At 45.4% G+C, this 22,467-nt stretch overlaps 1 protein-coding gene across 1 annotated transcript in view; it reads left to right on the top strand.

The window, feature by feature from the left end:
- Positions 1–22,467, top strand: part of MAP2K1 (mitogen-activated protein kinase kinase 1) — a 41,574-nt gene that overhangs the window by 8,722 nt on the left and 10,385 nt on the right. The window contains exons 2-5 of the mRNA XM_055002793.1: positions 10,500–10,710; positions 11,874–12,020; positions 18,924–19,001; positions 20,141–20,192. Coding sequence (XP_054858768.1) covers positions 10,500–10,710; positions 11,874–12,020; positions 18,924–19,001; positions 20,141–20,192 — 488 coding nt within the window. The remainder of the gene's footprint in view (positions 1–10,499; positions 10,711–11,873; positions 12,021–18,923; positions 19,002–20,140; positions 20,193–22,467) is intronic.

Below are 22,467 nucleotides of genomic sequence, written 5' to 3'. Positions count from 1 at the left end.
AAGGTCTTTGGAGACCCGAAGAGCCTAAACCAACCCTGGTGAAGGCTTTTTATCTTCTGAATGATCCATGCTACATGTTTGCTGCTTTCTATGCACCATCCCGAGTGCATCACCCCTGTGCCAGCTTGCCCTGTTGTTACCCAAATAAAATCTCCTTAATTGGTTGGAGAAATTAGTATTAAGGAGGCTGCAAAAGTGGTCACTGGGATTCTCCACCTATGTCTACGGGGATTATTTCCTTAGAGAACTCTCAAATAAACAAGCAGATGTTCAGCCAGAAAGATTTTTTATTAAAAAGCAATAAAAGACAAGCGTACAGAAAATATACATAGCATTCACATAGAGGTAACTAAGAAGACGGTGAGGAAGTGGGAAAGCAGTTTTGGGGGGAGAGCGATAATTACCAGTCTCAGAGAAGAGGTCGTCTGCGGAGGAAGCGGTGAGAACGACTGGCGTTTCACAGTGAGAAGAGAAGAAGCCCAAGCAAGTTTGGGACTGCATGGATGGGACCCAGAATACACACACAGAGTACATGGCTGGGAAGTAAAGATGGGCACGAACCAAAATATGAACCAAAGTTCAGCACGAACCAGGCTGGTTCGTGGTTCGCGAACCAGGGGTTCATCAGAGCTGATTTCTGACGAACTGCCATGAACTTTAAGCTGGTTCATTTGGTTCGTTTTTTGGTCATTACTGCAGACAGCCCGGTGCCAATCAATCAGTTTCCTAGGCAATGGGGAATGGGATTTCTGCAGACCTTCTGCTGGTCTGGAAGTGATCTTCTCCTGGCCCGGAAGTGACTATTTGCTAACCCGGAAGTGATGTTTTCACGAACCAAATGAACCGGTTTGCAAACCGGGGCAGGTTCGTGAAACTTCATGGTTCGTGAAACATGACAAACCACACGGTTCGTTTTTTTTTCCAGTTTGTGCCCATCTCTACTGGAGAGCCCAATTATAGGGCAAAATGTTCCCTGGGGCAAGGCTGACATCTTCCCAAAACAACAGGTTAATGGCTTGTCTGGAGGTAGGACAGTAAATTTAGATGTATCTGTCTGGGATGGTCTATAGGTGAAAATATTGCTTGGTGACCTAGTAAGTACCAGATGGGAAGGGTATTAGGTGTGCTGAATAGTCTTGATTGGGTAAGTGGGAGAGGGGAGGAAGAGGAAGATGTTGGTGGGATTTATGCAGGGAGTTTTCTCAGGAAGCCTCATTATCTCTGCTTGGTCAGTCATTCCCCTATGACTCATGGCTTGGTAACGTTCCAGTCTCTAGGCCAGCTGGCATCCACTCTGCCTGGGGCCAGGCAATGCTTAGAACTTATGGCAAGGGGTTTAAGATATTCCATATCCATAAACTGTCCCTGCAGTGTGGGGAGGGGGTCTGACTGCCAACACTGTCTTTTAGCATTCATGGAGCGTAGTTCTTTAATTACAAAGGTTCATACAGGGTCAGAGGACTTGAAAAGCATTTCTGAGCTGTTGAAGGATTTATTCTCTCTGTTGCCTAGTGCTGTCCACAAGACACAGGTTGTTTTCTGTTGCCCCAAAGGGTCGGGCCAGAACCAATGGGTTAAAATTAAATCAAGAGTCTTCTGCTAAACATAAGAAAGAACTTCCTGATAGTCAGAGCGGTTCCTCAGTGGGACAGGCTTCCCCGGGAGGTGGTGGGCTCTCCTCCTTTGGCAGTTTTTAAGCAGAAGCTAGATGGCCATCTGACATCAATGCTGATTCTATGACACAGTATGAATTTAGGTAGATCGTGAGAGGGAGGTCAGGAAGGGATAAGCCAGTACTTGGCTCTCACGATCCTTTCTTATGTGCCAATTGCCACTTTGAGGGCAGGAAGGAATTTTCCTCCAGGCCAACTTGGCCAGGGATCCTGGAGGTTTTTTGCCTTCCTCTGAGCATAGAGTAGGGATCACTGGAGGGGTGGGGTGGGGAGCTGTGAATTTTCTGCATTGTGCAAGGGGTTGGACTAGATGACCCTTGGGGGTCCATTCCAGGTGTATGCTTCATCATTCTCTCTTCCAGTTTGTCTTCAGATCAACCCTGTGAGATAGATGCTGGCCCAAGGTCACCCAGCAAGCTTTTGTGACAAAGTATGGATTTGAACCTGAGTCTCCCACTTTGCCAGATTTGTGAAACTGAGGAAGCAAGTCCAAGGCAGCAGAATACCGTGGCCAGCTTCCAGCTGCCCTTACTTTTCCTGTGTGTCAGCGATCTTGCCTTGGCTTGTGATGGCGAGGGAAGTGCCTGCTCTTCACCCACTCTGGAAGCACTCAGGGCGATTGTCACGGAAACCTCTTTCCCTTTGCTGATACTATGCAAGCCACAAGAATCTGCCGGTGAGGCCTGCCTCTTTCCGCCCACTTGTCTCCTCCGCAAGGGATGATAAGAAGAGGCCCAGCTACAGCACTTTCAGGCCAGTGGTTCATAAAGACCAGTGTTCTATTTAGTTTCCCATGCAGGCTTCTGGGAAGCTCTCTCACAGGCAGGAACACAGCTGCCCTACCTTGGGGTTCATCCCCTGAGCTGTTACTTGAGCCCCATTCATACCAGGAGCTGCCAAGACAGAGAACTTCCCCATACACCTTTGCAAGAGCGCATGGTTTCTTTTAATCTCTGCCACAACTTGTGCAGAGTAGCTATGCATGCTCAGCTACAGATGTCAGATCAGTGTGCAAGCTAAGCATATTTTGGGTGCTTTGCACAGGTGGTTGCCCAGTTTAAACGCAGTGTCTCTGTGATTGTAAAGTCCTGTGGGAAAATGCTTTTGCCTTGCTGTGGTCGTGTTTAAATAAAGCCACAGTGGTGTGCTATCAGAGTGAACAGCCACACTTACTTCCTCTGGCAAAGATTGCTTCTCTTTTGGGGAACCGCTTCAATGAAAGCAGATTCCATTCTGATTTCCCTCTACAGTTAGGTGAACGTCTCCGTGTTGCTTTCTTGATTTGGCTTGAAGAGGCTTCAAGCAAAGTACTGGTTTTTTTTGTTTTTTGTTTTGCTCTCCTCCAACTTGGTAAACGTTCCTTAGTGCTGATTTGGTCTGAGGACACTCTTCATTGGAAAAGCACGGTTGCCAACTAGAGCATGTACGAAGCCAACAGCTGTTTGGGGAGGAAGGATCCAAGAAGCCAACAGCTGTTTGGGGAGGAAGGATCCAAGAAGCCAACAGCTGTTTGGGGAGGAAGGATCCAAGAAGCCAACAGCTGTTTGGAGAGGAAGTAACCATTTGCTGCACAAAAATTCCTAGCAAACATCTGCTCACTTCTGCCCACAGTCCTGTCTGAACAGGAAAACAGCAAATTCTGTTGGAACGCGGTTGGCTGGCATTCCTTTGTGGCTGTGACACAGAATTTATGACCTCTGAGATTTCATCGCTTCGCAGACGTTCTACCGCTCTCATGTTGATGGCCAGAAATGCTTGGGAAAGAATATTTCTATCTACAATCTCTGTAGGGGGCTTTATTTTAAACTACCCTAGAAAAATGTTGCAAAATCCTAAAAACCACCATTAAATTTTTAAGAAACAGCCAGTTGTCAGCTGAGATAATGTTTACATTCCTGTCCTCCAGAACAACATTCCTTAGAGCCCAGGTAACTTAAACACTTGAGATTTTTTCCCACCCCTTCCCATAAATTCCTATAAAACAGGATATATTTTAATCTTTGTTAATGCTTTGTCTGTCTTTAATAAAGAACTCTGTAGTTCTTTGACTAGAGATGTGTTCTTTTGTCTACCACTGAGGTGTATTCTGGGGTAACCAGATTATATAATATTGCAGTATGACATAATTTTGCTGTAACAGCTTGGAGATTATAAAAATCTGTTAGATCTCCGAGTCACTTTATAAATTAGATTTTATTTATGTACAGGAGTAATACTGCCCATTCAAAACCTTTGATTGTGTGCCAAATAATTTTCTTTCCTAAGGTAAACTCTGTCACGCCCCACAAGTAAGGATGCTCTTTTTCAATTTAAAAAAAGGTTAACTGCTGAATGTCGATGTAGTCTGATGAAATGTCAAGAGACTGGTTAACATTATTTGAGTTTAATTTGTGGAAGGACTTGGAAGAATCAGCCTCAGTGTGCCAAAGACAGTGATATGTAATGGCTGGAGCAGGAGTTCCCAACATGGTGCCTGCTGACATCTTTCCTGGTGTCTGCCAAGTGATATTAGAGAGTGAGTGGAGCCAGGTTGGCTACTGAAGATTTGATTGGCTGTGCAGATTAAAAAAAAAACATTGCTTTGACAGAAGCTGCCACCACGGCACTGAGGATAAGCTGTAGCAGCCATTTTGTAGCTGGCTCCACCTTCTGCAGCAGCCATTTTGTGGCCGCCATTCTGTGGCTGCGCCCACCACACTATCAGAATTTTAAATCTGCAGGCTTAAAAATGTTGGAGACCCCTGGGCTAGGGCGATGGACTAGGATCTGAGAGACCCAAGTTCAAATCTCTACTCTGCCATGGAAGCTTTGCCAGTCGTATGTTATTAGCCTAACCTACCTCAGCTCAGAGAGTTGTTGTATGGTTGCCAGGTCCTGCGGAGCCCAAATCGGGGGGGGGGGGCTTGTGGGGTGTGTGCATGGGGGAGACTTGCTTTGTGCGTGCACTCCGGAGGACTTCCTTGTCATGCCAGGAATGATGTAATTCCTGGTGCAACAAGGAAGTCCTCCAGAGCATGCAAGAGCTCCGGATCTCCCAGGCCCATTCACCATACCCTTCCCCCCCCCCACTGGCCAAATAAGCAGTGGGGGAGGGCAGAGGCTTGGAGTGGGGGATCCCCCATCCCGGTGGGAGAATGGGATTCCTAGGTTGTGGTGAGGGGGGAAATGGATGAGAGGAGAATACTATAAGGCACTTTTGGACTCTGTTGGGAAGAAAAGCAGGGTATAAATGAAGTAAAATAAATGAATACATAAATGGGAAAGGATTAGAGGAGTTCCTCTCAGGATTGAGGGGGTAGCTTCCCAAGTCAAAAGACAAGCTAGGGCCTCTATTTTTCAAAATTAATCAGAAACACTCGTGTACCTTGCATGCAGAATACTGAGTATTTTCTCATTGTTAGAGAGAGCGATATGGTATACATGAGTTGGCAGAGTGGATGGTGATGCTCTTTGAAAGAACAGTTGGTTGTAATCAGCGATTTGCCAGCTTGGTTTCTTTACGCTTCTCTGTTTTGATTAGGAGCTACCTGTACAAATTCAGTTCTGTTTTTGTGTTTTGCTTTTTTGAAAAAAAAATATTGAAGATGCTTTAATAGACTCCTGTGTGCAGGTGCATGAAACTGTACAGGGGGTTCCAAAAACGTTTTAATTGAAAGCAAAGATCTAAGAGTTTAGCAGCCATGATGCAGAAGCACCCATTTGACCACCTACTCATCTGTCACCTTTAAAATGTAGGAGGCTGGGTGTGATTTGCATGAAGAATTGCAATTGAAAAGACTTGGGGAAGGGCAAAAGGAAATGGGGAGAAGCTTTTGGACATGCCTTGATGCATCTCGAAAGTTTTCTTTTGCATGCAGAGCAAAAGCAGGTTGAACATTCCCTCAAAGGTTCTTTATTGTTAGCTCTTATTCTATTGCTTTGCCTACCATGTTGCTCCAAATGTTGCAGAAAGAATTCTCAGCTTGGGATTCTTTTAGTTGCTTATTTGTTGTGGGGGAGGAGGGGAGGGAGCTGCTCTCAGAATGGTCTGCTTGACTGTGAAAACGTTATTGGGATGAATTGGCTACCCCATTCTAAAATTCAGAGAAAAGTGACTCTAGAACCTTTTCCTCTTAGGACATTGCCACCTGCACAGTAGTAAACAATGCTCCCAAAATACAGTCACTGCCAGTTTACTTGAAAATAAACCCTGGATAATATATGCATTTTTGCCATTGCAGTTTTTTTACTGAGAGTCTTTCTACAGGAGACATCTAACATGTGAAGAGCATGTTTTGGGAGATGCAGCGTTAGCTGGGAAGGGTAGTTTAAAAAGACAGACCTGGCAGCAGGGCAAAAGCTTTGCTATACACTGGAGCTGTGTGAAGGGGCTGTGAAATGCCAGAAGGGAAACGTCAGCCCCTTATAACCTTTCCAGGGCCAAGCCTGGCTCTGGAAGGCTGCAGCTCCAGCCCATTTCCATTCCTTGCTGCCCTCTGGTTGTCATCCCACACAATTTTAGACTAGAGAGGTAGGATTGACAGAGCCTTTGGGGAGGCAAAGATGAAATTAACAAAGCCTCTGAGGAGCGATCTCCACCAGCTCTGCCTTTTTAAACTTCGTTTTCCAGCTAACATTGCGTCTCCTTGTACTTGATGAGCACACACCGAAGCGTCTCATGTACAGAGACTCTGAGTGGGGTACTAAAATACTTCACTAGGGTATTTTTCTACCTATGAGTTTATTAAGAAAACAGTAATCCAGGGAACCATTTTAAAATATGCTAGAAGGGTAGAAAAACAAACATTCCTTTTATTGGGAGCATCTGCAGAGACACAAAACAATGTGCAAGCTTTCGAATTCTTCAGAATGCTTCCTTAGGCAGGATATTAAAAAATAAAAAAGAGAGGGAGATGAAGAAAAAGAGATGTTTCAGGCTGTGATTTTAAAGGGCCCCTCTAATCAGCATCCCTGTGCTTAAAGTCAGCGGGCAAGTAGATTTACATGGGTGCTTTCGGGGTCAGGTTGCACCCTAGGTCCTCTAAGCAAGAAAAGACAAATAATTAGTGTTTCTCCACTGGAATTACAAAGGCCAGTAATCTTCCTAATATCTCCCTGACACCAAGCCTGATTCACAGATCTCTGCAGTCCCTCATGACAACCACAAACAGACAAAAACCTCTGTGGGTCATTTTTAATTCTAGTTAAACGGGGGATTTGGTTTGGGGTGGAAATCGGAGATTTTTTTCAGAGGACAAGTTGACGGTTAGCCGTTCTGGACTTGCTCCATTCGTTGGTATATTCCGTTTTACCTCGCAGCCGCCACTTTGTGTGGTGGGATACATCATTTGCATGTTGTTTTCTTCTCCCTCAGAACTGAAGCCAGTCACATGTGCAGGGTGGGAAATGGTTCAGCAAAGACCCGTATGATGGGGGGAACTGATCTCTTGCCAAGGAAGCTCTTGGGTCCCTTGGCTTGGCTGCCTCATAGCCAGTTCATTCAGCCGGCACCGAGAGCTTGCCAATGCCCATCCCTTGGGAAGTTGTGAGTTGCTCATGCTCCTCTCATCTGTAAGCTTCCCAGGCAGGAAGTACATAATCAGATTGCCTTGACGCTTGGCTATTTACTGTGGTGCGATAATGCAGGCTCTCTGCCTTGCTTAATTATAGCCTGTTCCGATTTTTGTCTTCTGATTGTCTGGATAAAGACAAGAGGCAGAAGGCAGCTGTTTTATGCTGTGGCTCTCACTTTTAACCCGTGCTTCAGTCGTTTCTGCAAGCAGGAGTGTGAGAGGTTGCAGGGAATGCTTACCTTTTTTTGGTTGCATAATTCGGACAGGGAGGCTGGCTAGGAAACCACGACCCCCATGCTATTGGTGGCACAGTTCCATAACTGATGTGCTTCGTTAGAGTTGTGCATTGAGCAGTATCCAGAATCCGGTGCTTTTTTCCTAAAAAATATTTAGGGGTACTCTCAGTTTGACTCAAGAAAAATCACCATTTTATAGTTGGAATAGGAAAAAATAAATGCAGTCAATGGACAAAATTACCAAGAACATGCATTACCTCATATTACACAGCTCACAATAACTTTCATCAGTAAAACACCACACTACTTTACAGATTAAACACTCACTTCCATCTGAGACTCAGGAAACACCGTGAAAGGAAATGATGTCAGAAGACTGTCGGTGATGAGAATTTCGGGTATCAATATGCCAACCAAGCCCCTCTATAGTGACATGTGCGCACAACCAAAGAGTTTCGGTATAGACAAACTCTTTGCACTCTTTGCACAAAACGTACACAAAAACACAAATTGGTCGCCACCATCGGGGGTAGCAACAAGACTGACCAATCACCGTGCTGGATTCCAACTACCAGAGCTCCAAGGGGCTTAGAGAAGACTTGTTTGTATTTGTCTGCACCCTAACGATCACCGATTATGCCAGCAATCTCGGTGGTGTGTTCGATGCTCAAAGTCGTTCCATTTGTTGTAAGACGAACAGCGCTCCCAGTGAGTTTAAATATAACTAAACATCTTTGTTGCCAACATACGCTACATGAAACTTAACAAATCACATAAATATCCATAATACAATTGGAGTTGGTTTAGCGGGAATTCCAACATTTTAACATTTTTACTTTCTCCCGTTGGATTCACAAAATGTTTAGGGGTACGCGTACCCCTGCGTACCCCCAGAAAAAAAGCACTGCCAGAATCTCATGTCTAGTATCAACAACATCTTGGAAAGCTAGACGGTAAAAAGTGACCAGTCTTGAAGTGACCAACCTCCACGCTTATGAAAGGCATTTGCACTTCCAGAATTGCGAATGGTTTCCTGTCACAGCTCCCTTGACAAGTGATGGTTTGGGGAACTCTGGATTAATGCAGAGAATGAGTTGTAGCCCAAAAGGAATACTTCATTCTGAGATCTGGAAAAGTTTCATGGTATTCCTAAGGGACAGCTCCTTTGCACTCCCTTTGGTTAGCAAACTTCAAACATGTCAGTATTTCTTTGGGTCATGTTAAAGCTTTCTTTCTCTTTTGAGCATTATGAAGATCTAGGAAAGACAAACTAGCAGGTGTTTGGGGGCCAACAGAAGACGCTGTTTGGCCCATCCAATAGTTCATGGGTTGTCTCAAATGCAGCAAAAATGAAATTTTAAAAAATCATCATCTTTGCTAATGTCTGTGAAACATTACTTGCCTGGATTCGAAGCTGTTCTCTTGTGTTCACTTGATTTCGCTTCCAACTGACTTCCCCCTCCTCTTTTGCTTAAACAAAACATAAGCGAGAAGCTTTCAAGCAGTGTCAGCCGTTATATAATGGCCTGTGAATTGGCACAGATAAGTTCCTGAAGTATATACACTCGTTCTCTGGGATATGGTGTACCATATCTCCCGCAGCAGGGGTGGCATAGTGATTCACTGACCGAGTCGAGTCAGAGAGGCCACTTGGTAGATGGTGGCATTGAAACCAGGTCTGATGTGGTCCAGAATATGCAACGAACCAAACAGAAACTTTTCGGTGCTGTGCTTTCTTGTGAATATCTTGTGTTGTATCTGCTCTCCTGTTAAGAAGAGACTGGTTTTGATGAGGTTGTAGTTCTGTGAGAGCGCAGCATGTGATATTGAGCACAAGTTTTGGTTCTTGCTCATACAACTGCAACAATGGGCTTGAGAAGGTATGGATGATACCTGCTGATATCAATGGAGTCCAGCAGTGTGGTGGAGTAAGATTTCTCAGGGTTTTGGAACAGCGTACAAATCCCTTGTGTAGTTTTTGCTCTTTTTCTTTTGCATTCCGCAAAAGAGTAAAAACTACCAAGTACATTATGTAAGGTCAGAGAAATTTTATCAGTCTGTCGGGTTCTTCTTGCATTCATCTCGAATTTGAAATTTTGGGTTATTTCAGAGTGGCAAACACTCAGCCATTGATTTGGCTTATAAAAAAACCCTGAATATCTTGATTCTAAGAGCCAAGCTACAAGTGACGCCTGACACAGGTTGGACACTTGTCAGCTTCCCTCAAGTTTTGATGGGGAATGTAGGCGTCCTGGTTTTACAGCTTGGCTCTCCATTGCAGCTGCAAGACCAGGATGCCTACATTCCCCATCAAAACTTGAGGGAAGCTGACAAGTGTCCAACCTGTGTCAGGAGTCACTTGTAGCTTGGCTCTAACATCACTTAACCAGAAGCACATAGCATGTCATCTTTGTGTAATACCCTTCCTCTGGTGTAGGGATGCATCAAAGTCTCATCCTAAGTGTTATCTTCAAAAGGCTGGGTGTTTGGGGCCTACTTTATGGTCTCCATGTACAGAAGAAAAGCAGGCTGTCCTGTGAGAACAATTAACACTAAAGGAAAAAAAAATAAGGCAGTTTTGGAAGTGAATATTGAAGGAAGACACACAATTAATCCTGTCAGATTAGTAATGTACAGGATTGTTAAGAATCACAAAATGTTGGATGATTCTGGGCTGTGGAGGCCTAGAGGTACCGAACATCTAGAGCAGCATCTTCACAAAACAAGGTTCTCGCTTTTACAGCTGTGAAGATATATTTTAACAGGTATAGGTAACTTCCATGTTTACTCAAAAGCAAGTCACCGAAATCAGTGCAATTTACAAGCAAGCTTCCAGCCTGACGTAGGCCACAGGGTTTCCAAGGCTCTTGCGAAAGCTGTAATTCAAACACCCAATGCCTGGCACCAAGCCAACACACCATATTCCTTTTCCTCCTGTAGTTGTGGCCTTTTTCCCCCCCTCGACAATCTAGTTGCGGACCAGAAAACTCCATTCAGTAAATGGCTGGTTGTCTGCTTTCTCTTTCCTTGCTGCATAGGACGAATTTAGAAGCCCTGCAGAAGAAGTTGGAAGAGTTAGAGTTGGACGAACAGCAGCGGAAACGTCTTGAGGCCTTCCTCACTCAGAAGCAAAAAGTTGGAGAGCTGAAGGACGACGACTTTGAGAAGATCAGTGAACTGGGCGCAGGGAATGGCGGGGTGGTCTTCAAAGTGTCTCACAAGCCTTCTGGTCTCATCATGGCCAGGAAGGTGAGCCCCATTACTGTCCTGACCTTTGGATTGTGTTGAGTTGACAGATCTTCTAGCTAAAGTGGCTTCTTGCGAGCCTGTCCGAGATCTTTTGTATCACATTCCGTACCTAGGAACCCCCCCCCCCCCCGTTCTGTGCTGCTGATACACAATCTCATAGGCCCAGATAACGCACTGATCTGATTGGGATGTGGAGCCAGAGATGGTGCAAATCTGGCTTGCCATATCACATGGGGAAGCATCCCTGCTACAACAACTTTTTGCAAATTCTTAGTTGACTCCTTTTGCCTCTCTAACATGTGGCCCTTGGAATAAGAGTGCAATGTCTTGCAGTCAGCCAGTGTGGTTTAACGGTTAGGGCATCAAATTTAGGATGCAGGAGATCCAGGTTCAAATCCTCAGTCTGCCATGGAAGCTTGCTGAGTGATCTTGGGCCAGTCACTGTCCTCCTAACCTACCTCACAGGATTGTTGTTGTGAGGATGGAATGAAGGAGTGGAAAATGCTTTTGTACGCTACTTTGGGTCTCCACTGGGGAGAAAAACTGGGTACAAGTAACTAAATAAACCAGTAGTCTCAGGCTCTGCCGAAATGACTTGATGGGCTTTGTTGCTGCTTTTATTTTATTTTATTAGATTTTTAATCTGCTCTCCCTGTAAGTGAACTCAAAGCAGAGCACAACATAATAATATACACACAAGATAAAAACAATGATAGCAATTCATTATGTTAAAATCATTATATTAGAAACATCAGCTGTTGGACATTCTGCTCCTTACATCCTGGGCCGTTCTAGCTGGTATTTTTGACTTTCATGGGCTTGGCAGGGTGTACAGCCATAATGAAATGTGACACAGGTAGAGTTGTGGAGCTGACACACAGAAAGGTTGTTTTCACAGTAGGTTGTTGGACTTCTATACAGATTGGTAAGTCCAGGCAATATTCACAGGGAGATACGCGGATTCCAGACCTCGTCCCTATGATTTGCAAGGTTCATCCTCAAACCTTCTGCCATGAAAAGCAGTCTTGCAACTGTTGGGACAATAACGGTCCATATGCCATCTGGGTCTAGACCGGTACAGCTTGCCCCTGCATCCAGGGAAGGCATTTTTTTAAACTCCATAAGCCTGTGAAGGACATGATGTCAGTTTTATTGTTTTATAGTTAATTCACCTGGAGATCAAGCCAGCGATTCGAAACCAGATCATCCGTGAACTGCAAGTCTTGCACGAATGCAATTCGCCCTACATAGTGGGCTTTTATGGAGCGTTTTACAGCGATGGAGAGATCAGCATCTGTATGGAGCACATGGTAATAAGCTGCTTTGTTGCTGGGGTGTGTCTTTGGGGTCTTGAGAACTTCCCCTGCTGAGTATTGCTTTTTGTTGGAGGGATGCACTAAGATCATAAGTAGGGTAGTGAGACTGAATACCAAAACCATATTCACTGTCCCTCAAAATATCCAATCTTATGGTTCTGAACAAGCACAGAGGAGAAAGGTTCTCCTTCATGTCAGATGTAATGAATGTAAAACTCACTGATGTAGAAGATTGCGTGACGATTGATGAAGCTGGCTGGAATGCATTGAGCACTAGCCGCAAGTCCATCGTTTGCGTATGGAGGCAGAAATGCCTGAGACTGCCAGTGGATGGGTTTTAATGAAAGGGGACGTGTATGTGGGCTGTCTTCTGTAGGCAGAATGTGGAACTGTATGGGACCGTGGGCCTGAACTGGTAGGACAACTTCTCTATAGATTCAGGCAATGGGAGCTACAAGTCAGTGTTGTACAGTTTTGGCAACAACACGAGTAATTGCCTCCCCCTGTGGCTACAGATGCTAGCTAGCTAACTTCTGAGTGGCTGCCAAGTGATTCCAAGTTGTCTGAAACTGTGCAATGGAGACAGTTGGATTTGCCCTAACGTGACTGTAGCACTGTTTTCATGTTCCATAACCTACCACGGCTTGATTTGGAGAATTCCTTTGCCAAAGGGAATGCAGAGCTGTTGGACTCTCCCCTGCAGTAGGCCCCCAAATTGGGTGCTTGGGGGAGGGGGAGGAAGAGCTTGCTTTCATAAAGAGGACTTTGAGAAGCCCGCCAGGGACACGGCACAAAGGGACCTAGTTGAATCCCAGTTGTCAGAGCTATGCCCATTGCTGCACATCAGGGCTCACACACCCGGTCAGACCTTTCTTCTCATAGTCCTATCATGATGAGGCGTCCCTGAGTTAAGTACGACTAGGATGACCAGCGGAACAACCTCTGCTTTGCACACAGAAGGTCCCAGGTTCAATACTCAGCATCTCCAGTTAAAAAGTAGGGGTGTGCAATTCGGTAATCAGATTACCAAAAAAAACCCCGAAATATACCTGTTTTGGTTTGTTTCGGTATTACCAAAACGTTTCATGATTACCGAAACGATTGGACTTTGGGGGGCCATGTTATAGGGGTCCCCCTATCCTCGCCTAAAAAGGGAAAGGTTTTCGCTTGCTGCTGCTAATCTCCTCTTTTGTGCTTGCTGCTGCTGATCTTCATTATTTCCTATGGGGAAAAAATGAAGAGGCAGGCTTGTCTTGCCAGGGGTGGCATTTTGCATGCAAAATGCCCCCAACCCTCAGGGGCCCTTCTCCCACCTTTCCTCCCACCCCCCACCGAGGCTCAGCCAGCTCCCACTTGGGGGGGGCAATTTCATGGCCTCCCAAAGTAGGTGCTCTCAGCCCCCAAAGTCCACCCCCTACAGCCTCACACATACCCAATTCCCCCCCCCCCAGCTGCCACACACAGACCCAAATCCCCACATTAGCCCCTCACAGACCCAAATCCACCCCCAGTAGCCCCACACCCATAACCCCAGGAACAGCTTTAGGTTACACAGCAGGGGGGCACACCAAAGGGTATGCCAGCAGTATCTTACACAAAAATAACACAACTCACTTCACATTAAAGAATCACCCCAAAACACAATTGCTTTCAAAAACACTTTCTTTACCTGCTTTAGGTTACACAGTAGGAGGGCACAACAGGGCATGAAAGCAGTGTACTATACAAAATAATACAACCCACTACACCATTTTTGACAGCAATTGTGTTTGGGTGATTCTCTGATGTGAAGTGAGTTGTGTTATTTTTGTGTAGTAGACTGCTTTTATCCCTCTTGTGCCTTCCTACTGTGTAACCTAAAGCAGTTAAAGAAATAAAGTGCTTTTGACAGCAATTTTTTTTTGGTTATTCTTTCATGTGAAGTGAGTTGTGTTATTTTTGTGTAAGATACTGCTGCCATGCCCTTTGGTGTGCCCCCCTGCTGTGTAACCTAAAGCTGTTCAAGAAATAAAGTGTTTTTGACAGGAATTGTGTTTTTTGTGATTCTCTGATGTTAAGTGAGTTGTGTTATTCTGCGTGGGGGACTGATGGTGTAATGTGTCATAATGCTTTGCCTACTTGTACTTTGAAAGTGAGAAAATAATTTTTTTAAAACTTTATTTTGTGTTGTTCGTGTTTTATTCTTTGTTGTGCAGTTGGTTCCCATCATAGGGAACAATGGGGCTGGCTGGCCAGCCATCTCTGTAGGTGGTGGGGGAATTTGAGGGAGGGTGTCTGTGGTTCAGGTGCTCTTTCACAGGGACAAGCTGGCACTCAGAAGTGTGCCCACCATTGTGGCACCCCTGGGCTGTGCAGAATTGCCCTGGGAAAGAGAGTTTAGAAGTTCCCAGCATAGGAAAGAAAGGGGGAGGGCTGGCCAGCCTGTTCCTGGGGTTATGGGTGTGGGGCTGCTGGGGGTGGATTTGGGTCTGTGAGGGGCTAATGTGGGGATTTGGGTCTGTGTGTGGCAGCTGGGGGGATTGGGTATGTGTGGGGCTGTAGGGGGTGGACTTTGGAGGCTGAGAGCACCTACTTTGGGAGGCCATGAAATGGCCCCCCCAAGTGGGGCTGGCTGAGCCTCGGTGGGGGGTGGGAGGAAAGGTGGGAGAAGGGCCCCTGAGGGTTGGGGGCATTTTGCATGCAAAATGCCACCCCTGGCAAGACAAGCCTGCCTCTTCATTTTTTCCCCTTAGGAAATAATGAAGATCAGCAGCAGCAAGCACAAAATAGGAGATTAGCAGCAGCAAGCGAAAACCTTTCCCTTTTTAGGTGAGGATAGGGGGACCTGGTTTGGGGGGCCATAACATGGCCCCCCAAAGTCCAATCTGTCTGAAACTTGGGGGGTTGTTAGAGAGGAGTTAGAGGAAGGTCCCCACCAAGTTTGGCTTGATTCAGTGGGAAAATGCCTCCCCCAGGCTTCAGGGAAGCCTGAGGAGGCTTTTTCTCATTGAAATGCATTACAGAAACAAGCCGAAATACCGAAACGATTACCGAAACATATCAAAACGTTTTGGTAATCGCTGTTTCGGTATTACCGATTACCGAAACCGTTTCTTGTTTCGGTAATAACCAAAACAAGAATACTGAAACGGTGTGCCTTTGCACATCCCTATTAAAAAGATCAGCCTTGAAGACTGTTCCCCGCCCCATTGGTAAGATGGAGAGTCCAAGTCACCTGTCTCCGTGGATGGTGAGAATGGAGCACACACATAGAAAAAGTATTCTTCCTCCTTCCCCCAAGAATGTGGAAGCTCAGCTTCCACCCCTTCCTTACTAGACTTAATCCGAAACTTGCTGCCGGGGTTGATTTTTTTGTAACCCATCAAACCTGCCATTGGATAGTTGGAGGATAGTTACGGGGTGCTAGCGAAGTTTGGTCTTTATTTTTTCCATTTTTAGTGAAACAAGAGAGCTTTTTCTTCAACCAACCAACCCAAAACACCTTTCGTTGTAGCATTATTATTTTTAACTTTGTTTTTTGTGTGATAGGAAAAACTTAGCACTTTGTTCTTGACATCTGTCAGCCTTCGTTTAGCCAGATGGCACCTCCTCCTTGGAGCAAATTCTGTGCTTGAAGGTCAGTCCAATCCCTCCATCCTGGTTCAGCCTGAGGGAGGTGTTGAACACTTGGCTAGACCCAAATGTTGTGCATGGAACAACTTGGGGGCTCAAGGAAAAGGCACCAGCAAAAACCAGGGTGGGGTTTTTTTTTGCAAGATTACTCCTCTCCCTGCAAAGATATTACGAGTGGTTATTTCTGTCTTAATAGAAGCCTCTCGTTTAGATCCCCTTTCTGTTCCTTACACGCAGTTGCTAATATATCTTATGCAATGGGATGGAAATTGCCTTTTGATTCTCTGCTAAAAGGAAAGTTAAACTGCAGGAAAAGCAACTAATAAGTTCAAATGAAGAAGGTTGGGAGGGAGGGAGGGAAGGAAAAGCTGTAATTTATTAAACCTGGTCCAGGATGGAAATAGATACGAAGACAGGGAGACCTACAAAGCAAAGGGCTGTAAACCAGAGGGAGCTGAACCCACTCTGAACGACCACTTTTCTCCCAGTGGGGAAAAGTTACTTCTGGTTTTGGAGCTCTGGAAGATGCAAACAGTGGGGAGAATTGTGCTCCCCCTGGCTCCCACTTTACAGGGATTTGGTTGCAGTCATAATTCTCCACAGAGGGCAACCTGCCATCCTATCTCCTTAGTCGCTTTAAAACAAGCCTAATACTCACATTGGGAACAAAACCAGCTACTAAGAAGCATGAAGGGTCCCTGTTCAAGATTTGCAGATGTTCAGAAACCTTTCTACTTTTCAGGTAATCCATCCCCTTGTGTCTTGAACAGGAGAGCTGAGGGCAGCAGCAACGCCCAGGGCCTGGAGCTGTAGGCCAAAAGTGACATCCTTTCTGGGGCTAGCGCTCCAGAAAGGGGGCTTCTTTGCAAATCCCTGTAGAACTGATAAAATGAAAGCCGGGGGCGGGGGGATTTTAAATATATACTCTCTGATTTTCAATTTTTAGAACATTTAAGATCTCTTTTCAAGCCTCTTGAGCACTGGACCTAAACAATTTTAAAAAAGAACCACCTTCAGATGCTAAAAATGACTGACAAATGCCATTTTCAAAAGCAAGGAAGAAAAAAAAAGCTGGTCAGTTAAAAAAGCAAAACCCTCCCAGCTACTTTTAACAGCAAGATGGGCCATGTAGCTCTTCGGATTCAGTCTCATTTCTCCCATATTCCTGGTACAGCTCAGCCTATAAACAGCAGAACTCGTACTTTAAATCATTCTGGGGAAATGTTGGGGTGTTTAAATTTTGCTTCAATAAAGAACTCTGCAAGAGCCCCGTGGCGCAGAGTGGTAAGCTGCAGTACTGCAGCCCAAGCTCTGCTCACGACCTGAGTTCGATCCTGGCGGAAGCCGGGTTCACATAGCCAGCTCAAGGTTGACTCAGCCTTTCCATCCTTCCAAGGTCGGTAAAATGAGTACCCAGTTTCCTGGGGGTGAAGTGTAGATGACTGGGGAAGGCAATGGCAAACCACCCCATAAAAAGTCTGCCAAGAAAACGTCATGATTCGATGTCCCCCATGGGTCAGTAATGACTCAGTGCTTGCACAGGGGCTACCTTTACCTTTAAAGAACTCTGCACAGATAAAAATGCTGTGTGGTTCCCAGTGCTTTGAGTGACTTTAAAAAAATTAGAAACAAAAATAGTAAATGGCAGAGTCTCTTGCCCGCTTGGTGGCTTGGAACTCCTTCATCTAGAGCCCATTTTGCAAATCTTAGCACTTCACAGCTGTGCTGTGCAGCACACCTTCTGCCTACATGTGACAAGATCCAGATGGGGAGCCATGTTTGGCTTGGTCTGCCAAAACTCCCATGTCACCTTCAAGGCTACCAGATTTATTGAGGAACCACTTTTGGTGGCCTGGAGCGCATTTCATTAGAGCTGGCGAAGTGGCCTCTAGTCCAGGGAAGGCACAAGAGGTCTGTTAGACTTGATGATGCTACGTGACCGCTCCTTTTTTTAGCTTTGTTGCACGAACGATGATTCTTCACTTCCTCTCCTGGAGGCACTCTTTCGTGGTAGACTTCCAGTGTGCGTAACCCACTGGAAGTCGCTTGAGAGCAACGGAGACTATGTTTTGGTGTTACAGATGATTTTTACATGGCCGAGTAGATTACAAATATTTAGCCATTCATTTTTATAATTGCATGAGTTACTGAGGGAGCATCAGCTAGCCAAGGCCAACCAACTAGCTTTTATTCCTGAATCCGAGTGTCCCCACGCCAGCTCTTTTTAACAAGAAAAAACACCTTGTGGTGTTAATCGAGCTCAGCCCAGGGTTTCAAGGCAGGTGGAATATAGCAGATCTCTTCACAGTGGGGGAAGTGAGATTCCTAGCTCTATTTGTGAAGAATCTGAGATTTTTGGCTCTTTCGCTTTTGTAAGGTGGCTTCAGTTGAAAGCCTGTTCTTGGGCTTAATGGCTGTTTTTTGCTAAAAATATATGTGGCTGATACCGTTTTCCCTCTCCTGAAGCTCTTAGCAACAGCAGCGTATATTTAACTCTGAAAGGGCGTGTTTGTGTTCTGTCACACACAAAATCGTGTCCTGATAAGCCCGAGGCATGCTTAGTTTATGACTGGATTCTAAGGCTTGCTGCCTCTTTGGGCTGGCTTATTGCCCTTTCCTTTAACATGTTAGTTTCTTATGATCCCCTTCATGTGCACGTGCAGAGCAGGAGCAAGGAACATGGTGCGCTGTTGGTCACTGGGAGCAGATGGTGCCAAGGACCACAAGATTGCCCCAAGCCAGTGGGCATCTTGGCCTGTTTTCCTCCCTTACCAACTACTAGATACCAAGATTTGGGTGCTTGTTTTCTGCAGAAAGTACGATCATTCCCAGGAGCTGCTAACAGCAGAGCTGGAATGCGCACAGGCAAGGGTTCCCCCCCGCCCACTTCTTGTAACACTGAAACTTGGGTGGTCCTCCATAAAACTGATCAGCAGTTGATTCTGGTCAGACGACAATCATTACATAGCTAAATCAGGAAACTGAAACCTGAATATAATACAAACTCGTTTTAAGAATCAACCATGAAAAATTCAGTACCAGAGAGCAGGCATCTGCTGCCTGTTGCAGATGGAAACAACCACACCTGCATTTCCTTTCCCTTGAGCTTTTCAATTAACCTGAACGCTGCGCTTTATGGATCCTCTTGCCATTGAGCGCGGCCGAGCCGTTCCTTCTCTGCTCTCCATTTTCAAGGCGCGTCGCTCACACTGCGGAAAGCATTGTTAATGCTTTTAGGAAAAAGACGATTAATGCTCTGAATGTTTAAACATTTCTTCTTCTTAGGATGGTGGCTCCTTGGATCAAGTCCTGAAAAAAGCTGGCAGAATCCCCGAACAGGTCCTGGGCAAAGTTAGCATTGCTGTGAGTATGTCGTTTCGGCATTTGGAAAGCAGAATGCATGTGCAGCTGGTGACTGCAGATCCAGAAGGCAGGCAGATGGTGGAGTTTTTTTTTCTTAAAACATACTGTAAAGGGTGGGCAAATCTCAAGCAGCTTTTGTATGCATTGATTCCCCCCTCCTTTAAATAGAGGGTGTTTGGTGTGGCCCAGTTTACACGGGAAGTACAGCCTGTGAACAAGGCCTATCTAGCCAGATGCCTTCGTGGGACTGCAGTAGCTGTTGGTTCTCAGAGTTGCTGCATCACACTTCTGGAATCCTCTTGCTTCGGTCTGTATCTCCATCCCATCCTCAACATGTGGAATTGCTCAGGGTGAGAATGTGGGGCGGATCGGACAGACGGAGCCTCTTCTCGTCTGGTCCTGCCTTTGATTCCTGCCTCCTTCCCTCTGCTTAAAAACTCTACAGTTTAGTTGTACTTGTGCTTGGCTTTAGGACAAGCAGGTTCAAGTTTATTATTATGATCCAGGATCAGAACCCGAGTCAGCACATACAACCATATACAACAAATACACTGATTACACGTCTAAGCATATCTAGGAAACTGAAGAATATATTTAAATAAATAAAATTGTTAAATATTGGTTCAAATTTCTTAAAGGAAGTTGTGATAGTCTATCTAATTAAACTAGTCAGGGTGCAGAATCTTGCTACCTCAGCAGTGATTTCTTTACAGCAAACAGCTAAAAGGATAACAGAATAAAATTAAGTTTACACATGTCTAAGAATTAAGTACATCAGTGTGCTAAAATGGGTAAAATCGTTAAAATCTTAATTAAAATTTCTAGAGGAAGTAATAATGTTCTGTCTGATTACACTAGCCAAAGCACAGAACCTTGCTGGACAAGCAGTTTATGAAGGTGTTAGAGAATGAGCGAAAATAAGAGAGGGGTCCTATTAAATTTAGCAAATAAATGGAACCAGGTTACACAGTCTGGCTGTCTGATTCCAAGTGCACTCTGGGTTGTAACCTGTGCTTGTTGGCAGAGCAGATACTCTTTTTTTCTGATTAAGGAGACATGCTTGTAGCTTTTTAAAAAAATGCACAATGTATGATTATTAATTCAGCTGCTTTAAAAAAAACTTCTGCTTTGGATTGTAGGTAATAAAAGGTCTCACATATCTGAGAGAGAAACATAAGATAATGCATAGAGGTAAGAATGTTTTTGGGTTCTCTGACTCTTTATTGATTGGGTATTTTATGAGCGGCAGCAATTGTCTGTGTATTTCTTGATGTTTATTACTGTGATTAACGCTCACTTTTTTATCCCACCCCTGCTTCAATGCGTTCAGAGTGGTGTGCATGTCTCCCCTTCACTAAATAAAGGTAAAAGTAAATACTTTTAGATGAGAGCCCGTTTGGTGTAGTGGTTAAGAGCGGCAGGACTCTAATCTGGGGAGCCAGGTTCGATTCCCCACTCCTCCGCTTGAAGCCAGCTGGGTGACCTTGGGTCAGTCACAGCTCTCTCAGAGCTCTCTCAGCCCCACCCATCTCACAGAGTGTTTTGTTGTGGAGATAATAGTAACATACTTTGTAAACCGCTCTGAGTGGGTATTAAGTTATCCTGAAGGGCGGTATATAAATCAAATGTTGTTCTTGTTTCCTACAATACTTTGCCAAATCTACTATCCTTCATGACTGTCTGGGGATTTGAACTTGTATCTCTTCAGTTTAATCTGACACTTTAACCACTAGGCAAGGGACCACCAGCCTTTTTCAATATTTGGAATTCTAACACAGGGTGGCGGGCATAACCACAAAATGACTGCTGCAGGAGGCGGAGCCACACACCAAGTACAGGGGAGAAGAGGGGTAATTTTACAAATACATTTAGAAAATGGAGGGAGAAAGAATAAAATATACTGGGGGCAGTTGCTGCTGAAATGTTCAGAAGCCTTGCGGGGTAAAGCCCAATGTGGCCCCACCCACTTTCTAAAAACACTTGCCGAATGCCAGCAAAGCTGTTGGTGGGCACCATGGCGCTCGTGAGTGCCACGTTGGGGATCCCTACACTAGGCAATGGCAGCTCTGGGTCTAAAGTCAGTAAATAGACTTTTTTTGTCCCCAGAACATCTGGAAGGTACCCATTAAATGGTTCAGCGCATGTGTGGATAAGAACTTGATGCACAGAAAGGGTTTAAACTCGCCATTGAGCTTCCCAGAAGCATCAGGTTGACCACTGTGAGACATGGGGAGCTATCGTGGAGTGTTCTCAGGACCATTGGACACAGTCGGAAGGATTTAGGCATGTTGTAACAACAAGCCGCCTTCTCCAGTTGTCCTGTTTTTGTCTTGAGACTGAAAGATACTTGCAGTTTCAAATAACCTAGTTTTGAGCTCCTTCTCTCCTAGGAAGCTGGTGTGGAGTTGGCTCCTCCCCAGCCAGCTCCGCTCCGTGGGCTGCTGGCACTCAGTGGTTGGTTAATGGCAAGGCAGGCCTGTGTCTTGACACAACATCTTCTGAGCACCCTCAGAGCAAAGGCTCTGTAGCGCTTACCTGCTGTGAAGTGCTGTTTTCCAGAGTCGATAGTCTAAAAGCGGGTTAGCATTTCCCTGCCTTCTTCTGTCAGCCATTATCGGGTGTTCGGGCCGAGGAAATCAATAAAACGGGTGGAGAGGGGGAGTAAACAAGAGCAAATGAACAGAGAATAAAAGCAGCTTGTCTAGGAAAGAACTCAGCAGAGTTGGCTGGGTTGCTGGAAAGGGTTTTTTTTTTAATTAATGCTCTCAGTGCTACCAGTCTTAAAAAACTTTCAACCTTCCTCCTCCTGAGATTACCTCCAGTGGTTGTGTTTCTGGGATAACTTGGGCTTTTGCTCCCAGCGATCTAAATTTCTGCATTGGAGTCATTTCCCAGTTGCAAGGTTTTCTCCCTTCCAGCTCTTCCTGTTTAAAATGTGAAATGCTGTATAAACACAAACATGGATGTCAATTGGCCCCGCCCCTGGCATTTACGGAATCTGCTCAGTCTCTGACTTGTAGGAGCCTCCACTGAGAAAATGAAAGAAATTTGCCAAAATTTCTCCCAACTGCTCTGCCAGTTGGATCCTAAAGGATTCGTTCAGAAGGTTTCTAGCCCAGATGGGGAGAGGAATTCCCAGGAGGGAGGCAGTTTCCAGGATGGGCCTGTCTGCAGTTTTCCGAGGCTAACTGGAGAATGAAATGCACATGGCAAGTTTTGCCATGATCAGCACACGATGTGCAGCACATCACGTGTTCCAGGAGGGGATTTTCACCCAAAGCCAACAAGTTGCCTCTTGAGGCAGAGGTGGCAGAGGTGGCTTCCCTCACCTTAAGTGCATAACTACACTGGGTGGAGATGCTAGCGTGGGTGCAAGAAAGGGCCCGCTCTGCTGTCTGTCATCTGGCTAATGGAGTGCACAGCGTGCTCATTCTGCAGCAAGAAAGCATACAACGGGTGGGGCTGA

Source organism: Eublepharis macularius, chromosome 18, assembly GCF_028583425.1.
Source record: "Eublepharis macularius isolate TG4126 chromosome 18, MPM_Emac_v1.0, whole genome shotgun sequence".
Lineage (NCBI taxonomy): Eukaryota > Metazoa > Chordata > Lepidosauria > Squamata > Eublepharidae > Eublepharis > Eublepharis macularius.
The sequence above is the reverse complement of the archived record's forward strand: the minus strand, read 5'-3'. Positions and strand labels throughout refer to the sequence as shown.